Source organism: Athene noctua, chromosome 1 (assembly GCF_965140245.1).
Source record: "Athene noctua chromosome 1, bAthNoc1.hap1.1, whole genome shotgun sequence".
NCBI lineage: Eukaryota > Metazoa > Chordata > Aves > Strigiformes > Strigidae > Athene > Athene noctua.
In genome coordinates this window covers 68920315-68933043 of record NC_134037.1, presented here as the reverse complement: position 1 = coordinate 68933043, position 12729 = coordinate 68920315, and the positions used below count along the sequence as shown (strand labels likewise).

The following is a 12729-nucleotide window of genomic DNA, read 5'->3' as shown; positions in this document are numbered from 1 at the left end:
ACAGCCTGAGAAAACAGGTATTTGATCCAGGCTGCAGGCAATGACAGCACTGTTCAATATTTTCAGTCAGAAGTTGAAATGCTTGTTAGAAGAGGAACATACTAGGGTTTGGGTTTTTTTTTGATTGGTCATACTTTAAATGACTTTTAGTCCCTGATTATTCTTTTAAGTGTACTTCATCCAGTCAGTAGCATTTTAGTGAAAGTGACACTGCCCTGTATATAAACAGCACCAATCATAAGGAAAAATCTACAAATTCAGTGATATTAGGATGGCTCACAAGCTGGCAGAGTGTTGTTTATACATGATGAATTTAGGATTTCAGTCTATAAGGACTACCAAGAGCCACAAGCTCCCCAGTATCTGCTTTTCCCACTGGGACACTGATCCACATTTACTAGCTCATACCAGGACAATGATGTTTTTACTATTCCTATTTGTCTGCCCACCACTCTCACAAAGGCAGCTTGCAGGGGAGGGAGAACAGCTTGCAGGTTACAGGCTTGTATATTAAAGTAAATGTTTACTTAACATGGTGGGCTGTAAGTGTGGTGGCTCAAAAACTGGTAAACAGTACATTCTGCTGTAATTGCACAGTCAGAAAACCTGCAGGTGGAGAAGGGGTCCGACAAGTACTTCAGTAACCATCATCTAAACTATTATAGCGTATTAATTGCCACTCTTTCAAAAAATGCAGAAGGAATTAATGCAAAAGGATGCAGAGGACACAACAACCAAGGCAAGTCAGAAGTATATACAATTCACCTTCACAAGAGACCTCACCTGAGTATGAGACAAACCGTACTGCAAAACCCCTGTAGCCCTCTGAATATCTGACTGTTCAGACATGTTCCAGCAGGTATAAACAAATAAAAACTTTCATTAGCAACTCAGTAATATTTAATTCTGTGTCACCTGCATAAGATAGAAGTACATCTGATAACTGAGCATGCAAAGACACAGCTGTACCTTTTGAGGAGTATCTAATGTTCAGCTGCACACATATGCACTTCATTATTATACAGAGAGAGAGATATCCAGGGTGTTCTTTTAAATCCAATACCGACTAAAAAGAACCCTATAATAACTTCAAGAAACAGAGGAGCTTACCAGACCATAACCATCCTACAGGATAGGCAAGAGCTTTAACGGAGAAAGAACAGCTTGAATAATTACTGTAAATCCTCCTCTCCACTAAAGTTTTGTGTCTGCAGTTGGTTTGTATTTTACAATTCACCTCGATGCCCAAGTCACTTTTAAAAGTGCAGGCTTTCAGCCTCCGTCCTAAAAATAATAATACAAACGTCACCCACACTTTGCGCGGTTAAACGCTGTTTCAGACCAACACAAACACCTGCCGTAAGAACACCCAGGCAACTCGACTGACTCCCTGTGTTTTAGGGCTTTCAGAGACGACTCGCAGATTTTCCCCTCTGCCTAGGGGAAAAAATCCCCCTGCCACCTGAGCTCTCCCAGAACCGGTCAGCGGGTGCGTTTTGGTGTCACCAGCAAAGCCAAGGTCTGCTCCAGGCCACCGCGGAGCTCCCTGCGCAACAGCCCCCCGCCCACAGCGGCGGCACCGCCGGGCGCGTCCCGCCAGCGGCCGGCGCCGGTCTCGCCCAGGAGGCAGGGCCGGAGTGGCGGGCAGAGGCGCTTTCCCACCACCGGGGAACCCGCCTGACCACCGGGGGCTCATCAGGCTCAGCGGGCGAGCGCCGCCTCTGAGGGGGCCTCCCCGGCGGGAACCGACAGCGGGGAGGCCCCACGGCCGGCCCCGAGGCCAGCTCCGCGCCGAGCCCTGTAATCGCCCCCCACCGCCCCGAGGCCCCGCTGCCGGGCACTCACCGCCGAGGAAGGTGCCGAGGACAAGGCATTTCTTCTTGTGCCGCTTGAGAAAACTCCAGAGGGACCGGAGCATCCTGCGCGCCCGGCCCGGCCCGGCCGCCCCTCGCCTCCCCGCGTCGGCGGAAGGGGCGGTAGTAGTGGCCCCACCCGCCGTGCCTCGCCGCCCGGCCCCCCGGAAACACCGCCCGCGCTCCGCCGGTGCCGGCCATGGAGAAGGAGGAGGAAGAGGCGGCGGCGGTGGCCTGGATGGACCAGGCCCTCGAAGTGGTCAGTGCGGGCAGTGGTCTCCCCCCGGCCGGGAGGGAGGGGGGGGGCGGGCGGGGAAACCGCGGGGCAAACCTCGGAGAAGGCCTGAGGGGAGCCCTGGGGCGGGCGGCGGGCCGAGGCCTCCCTCGCGGCAGCGCCCAGCGGGCGGGAAAACGGCGGTTCGTTAAACCTGGCTCGTGCCTCCCGCCGGTAACGCTGCCTCGCGACTGTCTGTCTGTCCGTCCATCCGTCTGTCCTGCAGGCTAAAGAGGCGCTGGAGAAGGGGGAGGTTCCCGTCGGTTGCCTCCTGGTGTATGACGGCGAGGTCATAGGGAGGGGCAGGAACGAGGTCAACGAGATGAAGGACGTGAGTTGGGGCGAGGGGGCTCCTCCGCGGAGGGGGGGGGGGCGGCGGGTGAGGGGCCCTTGGCGGCGGGCGAAAGGCCCTGCGCCGGGCTGCGGCGGCGCCCGCTCGCTTCGGGGCGCGGTCCGGCCGCTTCAGCCCCCGGCCGGCGCGGGAGGGCCCCGGGAGGGTGGCGGGCGACTTTCGGGAGAAAGCCAGCGGGTGCCAGGAGCAAGGGGATGGGAAACAAGGCGGGGCAGGTGGCGAAGTCACGGTGTGAAATGGAGAGTGCCGTCCCTGGAAGGTGTTTGGGTTTCAGACGTGCTCTCTGAAGGCCTTTAAAGTCACCTGAGGGTTAAGAGTGAGAAAAGAGTGACCTGTGCAGCCTCTCTGTTCAAATTCTTTCCACAGAGACTCCAGCAACAGTTTATGTTGTTAGCGAGATAACCTTATCATGTAACATGAAAATGTTATCTGAAAAGTAGTGAACTGTAAATGGGAAATCCAACTCTGTGGCTTTTCTGGGGAAAAAAAATCCATACAAATAAAGGAACAAATAATTATTAGTCTCATTTTGGAAGAGACAGGGGAAGGAGTTGGGAAGTTGTGCAGAGTTACAGAATAGGATAGGGTAACAAAATCTTGTGCCTAGTTTATGAAAATTCTTCCTTTGACAAAATTGTTTTTTCCAAAAAATATTGCCTGTGAATTTTAAACCACACGTGTGCAATTTTAGCTGTCAAATTAGATCTTACATGTTCTGGGAGACCCATTAAAGCCAACAGGGATTTTGTACAACTGGAAGTTTTGTATAAATGAACCTGATTCCAGGATATGGCTGTAATTTATATTAGATGCCTCATCTGAAAATATAATAAAAGATGAAAATGGGTCTTTTAAGCTTAAAAATGTAACAGTGAAGATGAATCATTATACTAATTTGTAGTACAGGACAATCCATAATGTATTAAGATAATTCTGATACAACTCAAGAAAGCCAGATGACAGAGAAGTGAGGTATCTCAAGTTACATCAGTGTAAACACTGTGGGGAAGCAGACACCTCTTAGGAAAATTGTGCCAGAGTTACTAATGCTGTGTAGAAAATCACGTGTTAATAAACGGGCAGAACATAGCTGATGAGGCTGATAACAAAATCAGAATGAACTTAAAAATATTAGGAAAGCCAGACTTTTTTGATGTTAATGTCAGGGTTGTCTGAAATTTTGTACTTAAATCCAAGTAGCCTGCATTTTAAAAACAGTAAACTGTTAAAATCTTTGAAAGCCAAGCCTTTTTTCAATTTCTGTTTAGCTCAAGTTTCAATTCTTTTGTGGCTTAATTTTCATAAATGCTTATATTATAGTGATTGGAAATGCTGGGTACTTAGTGCTTCTAAATTTTGTCTCAGATACTTAATTGCTCCATATAGTCTAAAAGAAAATGTAAGCTTGAAAGATGCGCTTGGTGGGAAATGTGAATGCAGGAAATTGTTTTCATTTTTTTCCCAACAATTTCTGGCATTATTTAGGAACAATCTGGGGGAAAAAACAACCCCTCTTGAACCATTGAGGCAGTTCCAGCAGACATCATAAATTTGTCAAGGTCTGTTTTAAAACTAATTTCTCGTCCTACCTCATATTGGAGGACTTTTCTAGAACATCATTCCTCAGATGGCTACAGAACATCTGATTTCCAGTTGTAAACTTTTTATGGTCCATTTATATCTCTCTGTTCTTGTGCCAGCATCATCCATTATTTTACATAGCTTGGATGTCATGATCATATTTCCTTTTGGCTTTTGTTTTTCCCTGTTTTCCCCAAGCCAGCTGTTTAATCTCCTCTTAGGAGACAGGCTTTCTTTCTGCATTCGTTCTAATCTTGTATACATGAATCCAGCTTGGATTCATCTTTCTTGAATTCACTTAACCAGAACTGTATACTGTATTCCAGATGGACTTTCTCTTGTGCTTTATTTGATAACATTAATACATCCCGTTATCCCTGGAAGTAAGTCCACCCATCTTTTCTGGAGCTTCCTTGGTCTTTTATGCTGTTTTGTTATTCATTTGTTGTTTTGATTTTTTTTTTCCATCTCTAAGGCCATCCACCTCTTGGTTGACACTCTGACCCTGTCTCTTCTGATGATGTATTTTATCACATGAAAGCCATCAATCACATCGTTAACTGTTTTCTGTGTTTCTCCAGTTAAAGGCCAATGTCACAACTGAAAACATTTAAGCAAAATGATCTTTGAGCATCTTTACTTATTAGTTCCCTCTGGGCAAATATTTCCCCTTTCAGTGCAACTTCTCTTCCTTGCTTGCTCACCTTACATTTCTGGTGCTACTCAGTTTTCCCCAGACTGACAAAAACGTCACTTGTTGCACTGTGTCAGATGCGGAGTAGAAGTCCAGAGAGGTGAGACTGGCATTTCTCATGCCTAGAAAAAACATTTGTCAAAGAAAGTTACTAGGTTAATTTAGTGTCAACTATCTTACTTTTGTTTCCTTTTATAGACTAGTCCTTATAGGATTGCTTTCAAAGTTAGTTATGTTGCCTGTTTTGCTGTTGAGACTCTTCTGGATCTGTACGGGATTGTGTATCCTTCCTATTTTTCATTACCATGAGTCTGTTTGCTCTGACAGGTTTCAGACATGATACTCTCCCCTGATATATTAGAAGCATTGCGGTGAGACTGGCAGCCTCATTCACAAGTTCTTTAGTATTTTTCTGATGGAGACGATCTATCAACTTGAGTTTTTGACCTTCATCCTTCTTCCATGCCCTAGACAATTTCATAATTTTAAAGTCCTAATTCTGTATCTCATATGCTGTAATTTGTGCTTTCATATTCTTATTTTGGTTTTTGACCACCTTCTCCATGTCATTTTTATTGAAAAGGCAAAATATTAATTTTGTTTTGGAGTAGTACTGTAATTACGTTTGAGCCTCATCTCAAGGTCACTGTAGAAGTTCTAACTCCTTTATCACATGGTTTCTTTCAAGGTATTTTTACTTTTTATGTAATTTGTTTTGGAAGGTTGACATTTGGTGATTCTTCCTTTAGCCTTTGCTTTCTGACCTCCAAGATGTAGCTTTATATTGGCTTTTTTCACTTCTTAAAAACTTTCTTCATGCTTTCAAAAAATGATCATTCATCCAGTTAGATCTGCAGTCCTTCCCTACAATTCTGCCCTTGCTCAGGAATCAACTTGCCACTTTATGTCAAATCAATTTCATCTTCTCCTTGAGTCCCTTCAACCTCTGATCTCACTGACTGGAGTTAGGTGCGGGTAGTGTCTTCTTTATGCCCTTTTTCATTCTTTTCCTAAACTGCTCATTTCAGCAAAAAGATTTATTGACTGAAACCTCTCCAATTTTTCTCAGTTTGTCTTCTGTCACCCTGCACACTTTGTTTCTGCCCTGCATGTCCATAGCAGCACACATTAATGTCAGAGATACTGTGCGTTGGAAGTTACTTGCAAAATTATTGATCATCATCACATTCTTCTGGAAGAAGTTTCTGTTGGAAGAAGGGCGTTAATATACAGCTGCGTTTGTTTTATTTTATGGTTTTTAGGAGCATGGCTGTGGCATCAGCATTTCAAAATAGTTAGGCATGTCATTACTTGGATTTGTTGGGCACTAGTGCAACAAATGTCTGTGTAAGGCATTCATTTTTGACAGCCTGGCGGTATATTCACAAGCTTGTGCCAATGCTGTGTTCTCTCTGGCAGTTCCCACACTTGCTTGTTCACAGTCTTGCCTCAGACCAACCTGAAAATTTTCTTCTTTATAACACGTGACCCTTTCCAACTAGAACCCTTTTTTTGGCATCTTTATTCACATGTGTGATGCAATCATTCACACTAAAATGTTTTCTGTCTTAGGTCCTTTATTGATACATGCAGATTTCTCCTCTTTGTTATTTCCTGTTGGGTCACTGTAGCATTTGTCTTTGCCCAGATCATCTTGCAAGTACAGTACACAATAATTGAAAGTGTTGTTTGCAGTCTTAAATTACTAATGAAGCTACACGATAATATAGAACTTTGAGCTTTGGCCCCCATTACTCTCACTTGTTAATTCTGGACCAAGATTTAGTAGGTAAGCTTTTTAGGCAGTAATGGTATCTTTATTTGCCTATAAAACATTTGCCCCAGTTTGGGGCACTATTTTAAGGCTTTGTCAAGGCTTTTTCCCCACAGATGTCAGCTTCAAATATTTTTACCTTGGAACACCATTTAACACTCTTACCAATTCTTTTCCTCTTTCTACTCTTACCTGCTTTTGTTTTCTTGTCTTTAAAATAGTGTATAAGATTGGGCAAGTTAAAAACCAGTAGGGATTTATAGAAACTTTTGAACTGAGTCAGTGACTCAAAATGAAAATCATCTTTTTTATATGTTATTTTACACGCAGCAAGTCAATAAAAAAGACTCTCTAGTCATAGCTCAATACAAAATAAAGTCTTAAGACAGACCTAGCAAGTCAGTTTTTCCCCCACATCTTGTCTTTAAGAGGGACCTTTAGCAGATGCTTAAGGAAGGAGCTCAAGAAACAAGAAGAGAGTAGTGTAAACCTTTGCCTTGTGTATCCTTTCCACTTCTGCAAGTGAGTAGCTTAGGGACTTCCAGAGCCCAAGACTGTATCTGGATCATTGTCTCTGATAGCTGTCTGTGCACATATCCTCCATGAATTTGTCTAAACCTTTTTTGAACTAATTTATATTTTTGGCTTCCATAGCATCCTGTGGCAATGAGTTCCACAATTTAATTATGTGCTTTGTGAAAGAGTACTTCCTTTTGTTTGTTTTAAATCTGCTGCCTGATAATTTCATTGGGTGCCCACTTGTTATGAGAAATAATACATCACAATTTACTGTTTGCTTTTCCACATTTTTCTTAATTTTTATAAACATCTACCGTAGTTGTCTTAACTTGGAAAACTAATGACTGTATCTGGTGAGTTAAGAGCCATAGCCTAATTAGTCTCTGTCCAGGGCCTGTTCTGTAGCTTAGATAATGTAGCTTTCTCACCCTGTGGTGAATTTGTCCTGATGTTCCCATGTCTTCCTGAGGTGAGATGACGAAACCAGTATGTAGTACTTAAGATGTGGATGCACTGGGTTCTAGTAATATCCTGTATTAGTGTAATCTCTTTGGTGTAGCTGTCTTCTGTTACCACAGAAGCTGGTATCACTTAGAGCAGCTGCATAGCTCTTAATTTGGACTCCCAAGATCAGCAGAGGCCTAAAAGCTACTGATGTACTCAGTATGAAGCAGTGTCATAGGTTAGAGGCATGTTTTCCTCCAGTAATGAAGGCTTATTGCTTATGTTTTCAATTCATGCTCAAGAGTCAAAAAGCGAATATGGTATTCGTGTCTCTTCTGATCTGAGGGGCACAAATCTAGAATAGCCACAACTTACACTTTTGAGTTACAGTAGCTGTACTTGTTCTGAGGCATCATTCTGCTGGGGCGTTATGCTTTGAGACTTCAGCTGATGTGATCTCATTTATTCAACTAGGGAACCTTCATGGCAACATGTCACTAGTAGGTCTGGAGGAATCATGTCTGCAAGTTGATTCAGATCCATGTTTTATTCTGTGTGGGTGTTCATTATTATGTTAGTTCAGATCCCAAGTGCGCTCATGGCATCAATTTCTTGATTGTGACTGCTTACCATGCTTTGGTTTGTGTCTCAGAGATGGCAAAGTGTCTTCCTTTCAGTTGAAACTATACTGCACTCAGATGAGTCCAGAAAGATGTACTCAGCAAGCATACCTAATACACTCCAGTTATTGCTGGCAATATACTGTCCTGTGGCCTAAGCTGGAGCTTGGCCAGCGTGAACTCCCCTGAATTGGTGTGTAGTCCTCAGCACTATTTTGCTCTACAGCTAAACTCATCTTGCACTGTGCTGTTAGCTAATGTAGGCAATGCAGATCTCTGTAGAAGTGTTAAAATATTTTTAAACAGAATTAAACTTGCCACTAAGTTACTTATACATGAGTCCTTTAGCATATATTGTAGAGCATCTCACCACTATTACCACAGATCTTCACAGTACAAAAACATTAAGCCAGGTTCATGTATTGAGAGGAAGTTATCTTAAGGTCACATAAAGACATATGTAGTGGAGGTACAAGTATAATTTGGATTGATTAAGTCTTAGTCTAATGCCTGTGTCAAGTCTTTTTTTCCAGAATAGTCTTTATTTCCAGAATAGATTAAAAAGAAGGAAAATACTAACAGCCTTAATTTAAATAAGAATTGGGCTTTGTAACTGGAGAGTCCTTTCATAACTAGTACTTTGTGATATTTTGCTGTGACATTTGATTGGCAAAACACACTGCTGCAGACATTCCAGAGCAACCCTGGGACGTTATTGATTGTTTTGACTCTGCAATTAAAGTCACACTTCTGTTCAGGTTTTTGTGCCACACCTGTTGCTGTAACCTATGAGATACTCATCATTCGGTTGTCTGGGATTAAAAAAAGAGAAATCAATATTCTGTCTGTTTGTAATCAGGCATATGCTGCAATTCCTGCCTATTACTTGAGGGGCTTAATGTATATGTACGTATTCCCAGGCAGCATTAAGCCTGATGCAAACCAAAAATACTGTGTTTACACAGTTAGGCCAAGCAGTTCCAGAAACATACTGAAATTATTGCTTATTCACAATGTATTCGTGCCATGCAGGCATGGTAACATTGTCAGAGGGAGGAAAAGGTACTACTAGGAGCGGTTTCTTAATAATTCCAGAGAAAGTAACTCAGCCTTCATTCTTGCTCTTGGAAGCACAGTGGGCTAGATCAGTTGTTTTAAGTCAGCTTTGTGCATCCCTTAAGCCTCAAGCAGAGCTTTCATGCCTTCTCTTGCTATGCTGGCATGACAGAGAGGGGAGACTTCTGAGCAGACTCCTGCCTAGGAACAGGTAGAAGAAAAACTGGTTTGTGTTTGTTGGTTTTGTGTATGCTGCATATGAGATGGATGTTGAATGTGTTCTTTGCTATTTCTTTTGCAGTTTGGGCTGCATGAAATTTCTTCTGCAACTTGAACCAGCAAAGAGGTGTACTAAAAAGAGACTTCTCAAGAAAGCATTAGATTACTTCTTGAACAGAAGTGAAAATAATTGCATTATTAATAAGTTAGATGTCAGGCCATCATGCCTTTGACTTGAAAGAATAATTTTATGACATCACTGTGAATCAGTGCAAACTTTAAGAAAATGTTTATTTTTATCTCCTAGGCTACACGACATGCAGAGATGGTGGCAATTGATCGGGTCCTTGACTGGTGCAAGCAACACAACAGAGAGTATACAGAAGTGTTTGCACACTCGGTATTGTATGTAACTGTAGAGCCTTGTATCATGTGCGCAGCTGCCGTGCGCTTGATGAGTATCCTTCCATGCTTATTCATGCTGGGAAACCATATGTCAAAATGTTACTCTTCTGGCAGTGAGCCCACAGAGAAGGGCTTGATACTGTCAGGCAAAGCCAAAGGGGATAACATCTTCTGGTCTGGGAGCCTGCACCCACCTCCATTGGCTGCATGCTAAATGGCGAGATATTCAAGAATGAAACGGAAATTGCACAATTGCGACAAACAACACGTTCTCTTAGGGATGTAAAAATACATTTTAGAGATATGTTATTATGTAAAGTGAGCTAGTCTCAGTTCAGTGTTCAGTTCTGAATGTTGTAACAATCAGCGAACCATGGCTTTATGCCTCTGCTTTGGGATTCTTGCTTCTCCTTTTCTGAGGAAGGTGGATGTGTGCATCTTCAGCAGGACATCTTGCATTACTCAGAAGTAAGCTCTGATTTTATGAGGGAAGAATTGTAGTACAAACTAATTTAGTTTGAAAAGTACAAACACATTTTAGTGAATTTAATGACTACTTAAATCAGGCTACTGTATTTCCTGCTCACTTTTCACTTTAGCGTAATACCTTAACTTGTTTACATAAATTCCACGGGTCGTATATGGCTGTCAAAATGAGCGATTTGGAGGCTGTGGCTCAGTTTTGAGCATCTCCTCTGATGATATGGTAGACACAGGAGAACCATTTGAAGTAAGTTATAAAATGTTTTCCTTTGTTTTTCAGCTAGGGTACTTGTACCTAGCTTTTTTACCATGCTTTTAGAATGTTATGCGTCCAGTATAAGAGGACTCAGATGAAGGGTGATCAAAGTCAAGTAAACTTGACTTAACAAGAAAATAATGTTAAAAAAAATTAAGTCCTAAAAGAAAAAAAAACAATTGAGGAAAAGCCTGATGACAATCTTAAAATATTTAAAAGGATGTGTCAAAGAGGAAAGGAAAGAATTATAGTGGTGGAACAAGGTAAGGAATAAATATATCTAAAAGATGTGTAATACTTAGAACAGTAAGTGTATACTGCAGGAAGAGATGAGGTAAAAATTATTTTAAACTGCAGAATGTACAAATACATAATCAATAAAGATCAAGTAACAGAAACTTACTAAGTTACTGGGTTTTAGCTGAACTACTGGAAATTATTGTATTTTTGCTCCCAGTCTACCCCTATATGAGGTAAATGCATTACTTTAGACTTACTTCATATAGTTCCAATCTCAAAATAAATGTGGACTGCAAAAGTAGCAGAAGAGATTTAGTGTAGATATTGGGAAACTTTCTGAACAGTAAGGTTACTGAAGGACTAGAACAGAGTCTCTGGGGAGAATGAGCCATCTTTGTCATTTAAGAAAGGCTGGACAAGCATTCAGTGGAGGTGTAGTATACATAAATCTAGCTCCTTTACAGCATTATATTAGTATACCTATACATACATATAGAAAGAGAGTATTTATAGCATTATATTTATTACATTATACATAGTTGTAGAGGATCCTGCTTTATACAATGGTACTGATTAGGGTTCTTAAAGTTCTTTTCCATACAACATCTATGATTTAATGAATGTAAAAACCAAGTAATATATTTCAGCATTGTAAATAAGCACTATAGGCTTTGGGCTCAGAAAGAATTTCTATCAGCAAGATGACACTGTTTGACAGTCCATTGTAAACATATTAAGCACCTTTCTGTCAGGGTGTTTGTGAGACTAGCATCTGAATTAATTTGTGTAGTCAGTACTGGAAGATTGTTCATCTGCTGACATTTGCATGTGGTATTTAATTTTTCTATATGTTCAGAAGAAAAACGGAGAAGATTTTTCCTTTGTTTCTCTAGGCAACTGCAGTGGGATGTATAGGTGTAATAGATTATTTTCCAGCGTGGATGGAGATTCATTCAGTGTTAGTGACATTTAAAGGTTTTGTCATTAATGTTCATGGCCTGGAAAAAAATTTTGGAAGGACAGAAAAGGTCTGAGAAGTGACTGCTAGGAATAAAGAATTGGTGCGTGGACGAATGTTTTCTGGTAGGGCTCTTAGGTACAAATACCTTGGTGTATTCTTTTACATTTCTAAGTGCTTGAGGGGTATATGAAGTAATCTGGAAACACATTAATAAGAAAGAAATTGGAGATTGCATTAAAATGTTATGTAAGTTACTAAGAAAGTTTGTTTTGCCTAACTTTAAGTTATTAGGGAAATTGTTTACTCTGCTAAGCCTCAACAAAGTATATTTCAAAGGTAGTAGGTATTCAGCCTCAAATTTTCAGACCCCCAAATTGACAGTACAGTTGTTGCCAATTGTTCTGTACTTAAGGCATTATTGTGAAGCATGGAATGTGTTATTCTCAGATGTGCTCATGAACCATCATTCTAATTTGAACAGTGCGTTTCTGGCTATCGTGCCAAAGAAGCGGTGGAAATGTTAAAAGCTTTCTACAGACAAGAAAATCCCAATGGTAAGTTTCACATTAATGGATCCATTTTGATCCCAGTCTAATTTAAAAGAATGCTGCCACTGGCATTACTGTAATGCAATTCTGATGTTTTTTCTCCCTTTCTGTTTCTTCTTGGCAGCACCAAAATCAAAAGTACGAAAAAAGGACAATCGTAATTAGCCTGATGGGGGACAGAAACTGACCAAAAAATGATACATGAAGGTGACTCCAGCATCCCTCTCTTTAAAAATGTACGGTCCAATTAAACTATGTCTGATGTTCTGTACTGGTTTTACTAATTGGATACTTACTACCTGTTCCTTTTTGTTTCTATGTATGTGATTTCTCCTTATCATACATGACCAAGGAGAAGACTAAGTGGCTGTTTTTAGAAAAAGGAAAATGTATGGTTCAAATTCACTTGTTTACAGCCAGTTGGATCCATTAAAATGATGCCCTTCTGTA

The 12729-nt window shown here is 41.3% G+C and overlaps 2 protein-coding genes across 2 annotated transcripts in view; one reads left to right on the top strand and one right to left on the bottom strand.

Moving 5' to 3' along the window:
* Positions 1–2001, bottom strand: part of PEX3 (peroxisomal biogenesis factor 3) — a 20361-nt gene extending 18360 nt beyond the window's left edge. Inside the window, exon 1 of the mRNA XM_074896467.1 lies at positions 1846–2001. Coding sequence (XP_074752568.1) covers positions 1846–1918 — 73 coding nt within the window. The 5' untranslated portion in view covers positions 1919–2001. The remainder of the gene's footprint in view (positions 1–1845) is intronic.
* Positions 1995–12729, top strand: ADAT2 (adenosine deaminase tRNA specific 2). The gene is made up of 6 exons (XM_074896469.1): positions 1995–2112; positions 2354–2458; positions 9694–9844; positions 10415–10521; positions 12213–12285; positions 12404–12729. Exons 1-6 carry the CDS (start codon positions 2053–2055, stop codon positions 12442–12444), a joined length of 537 nt encoding a protein of 178 aa, XP_074752570.1. The 5' UTR covers positions 1995–2052; the 3' UTR covers positions 12445–12729.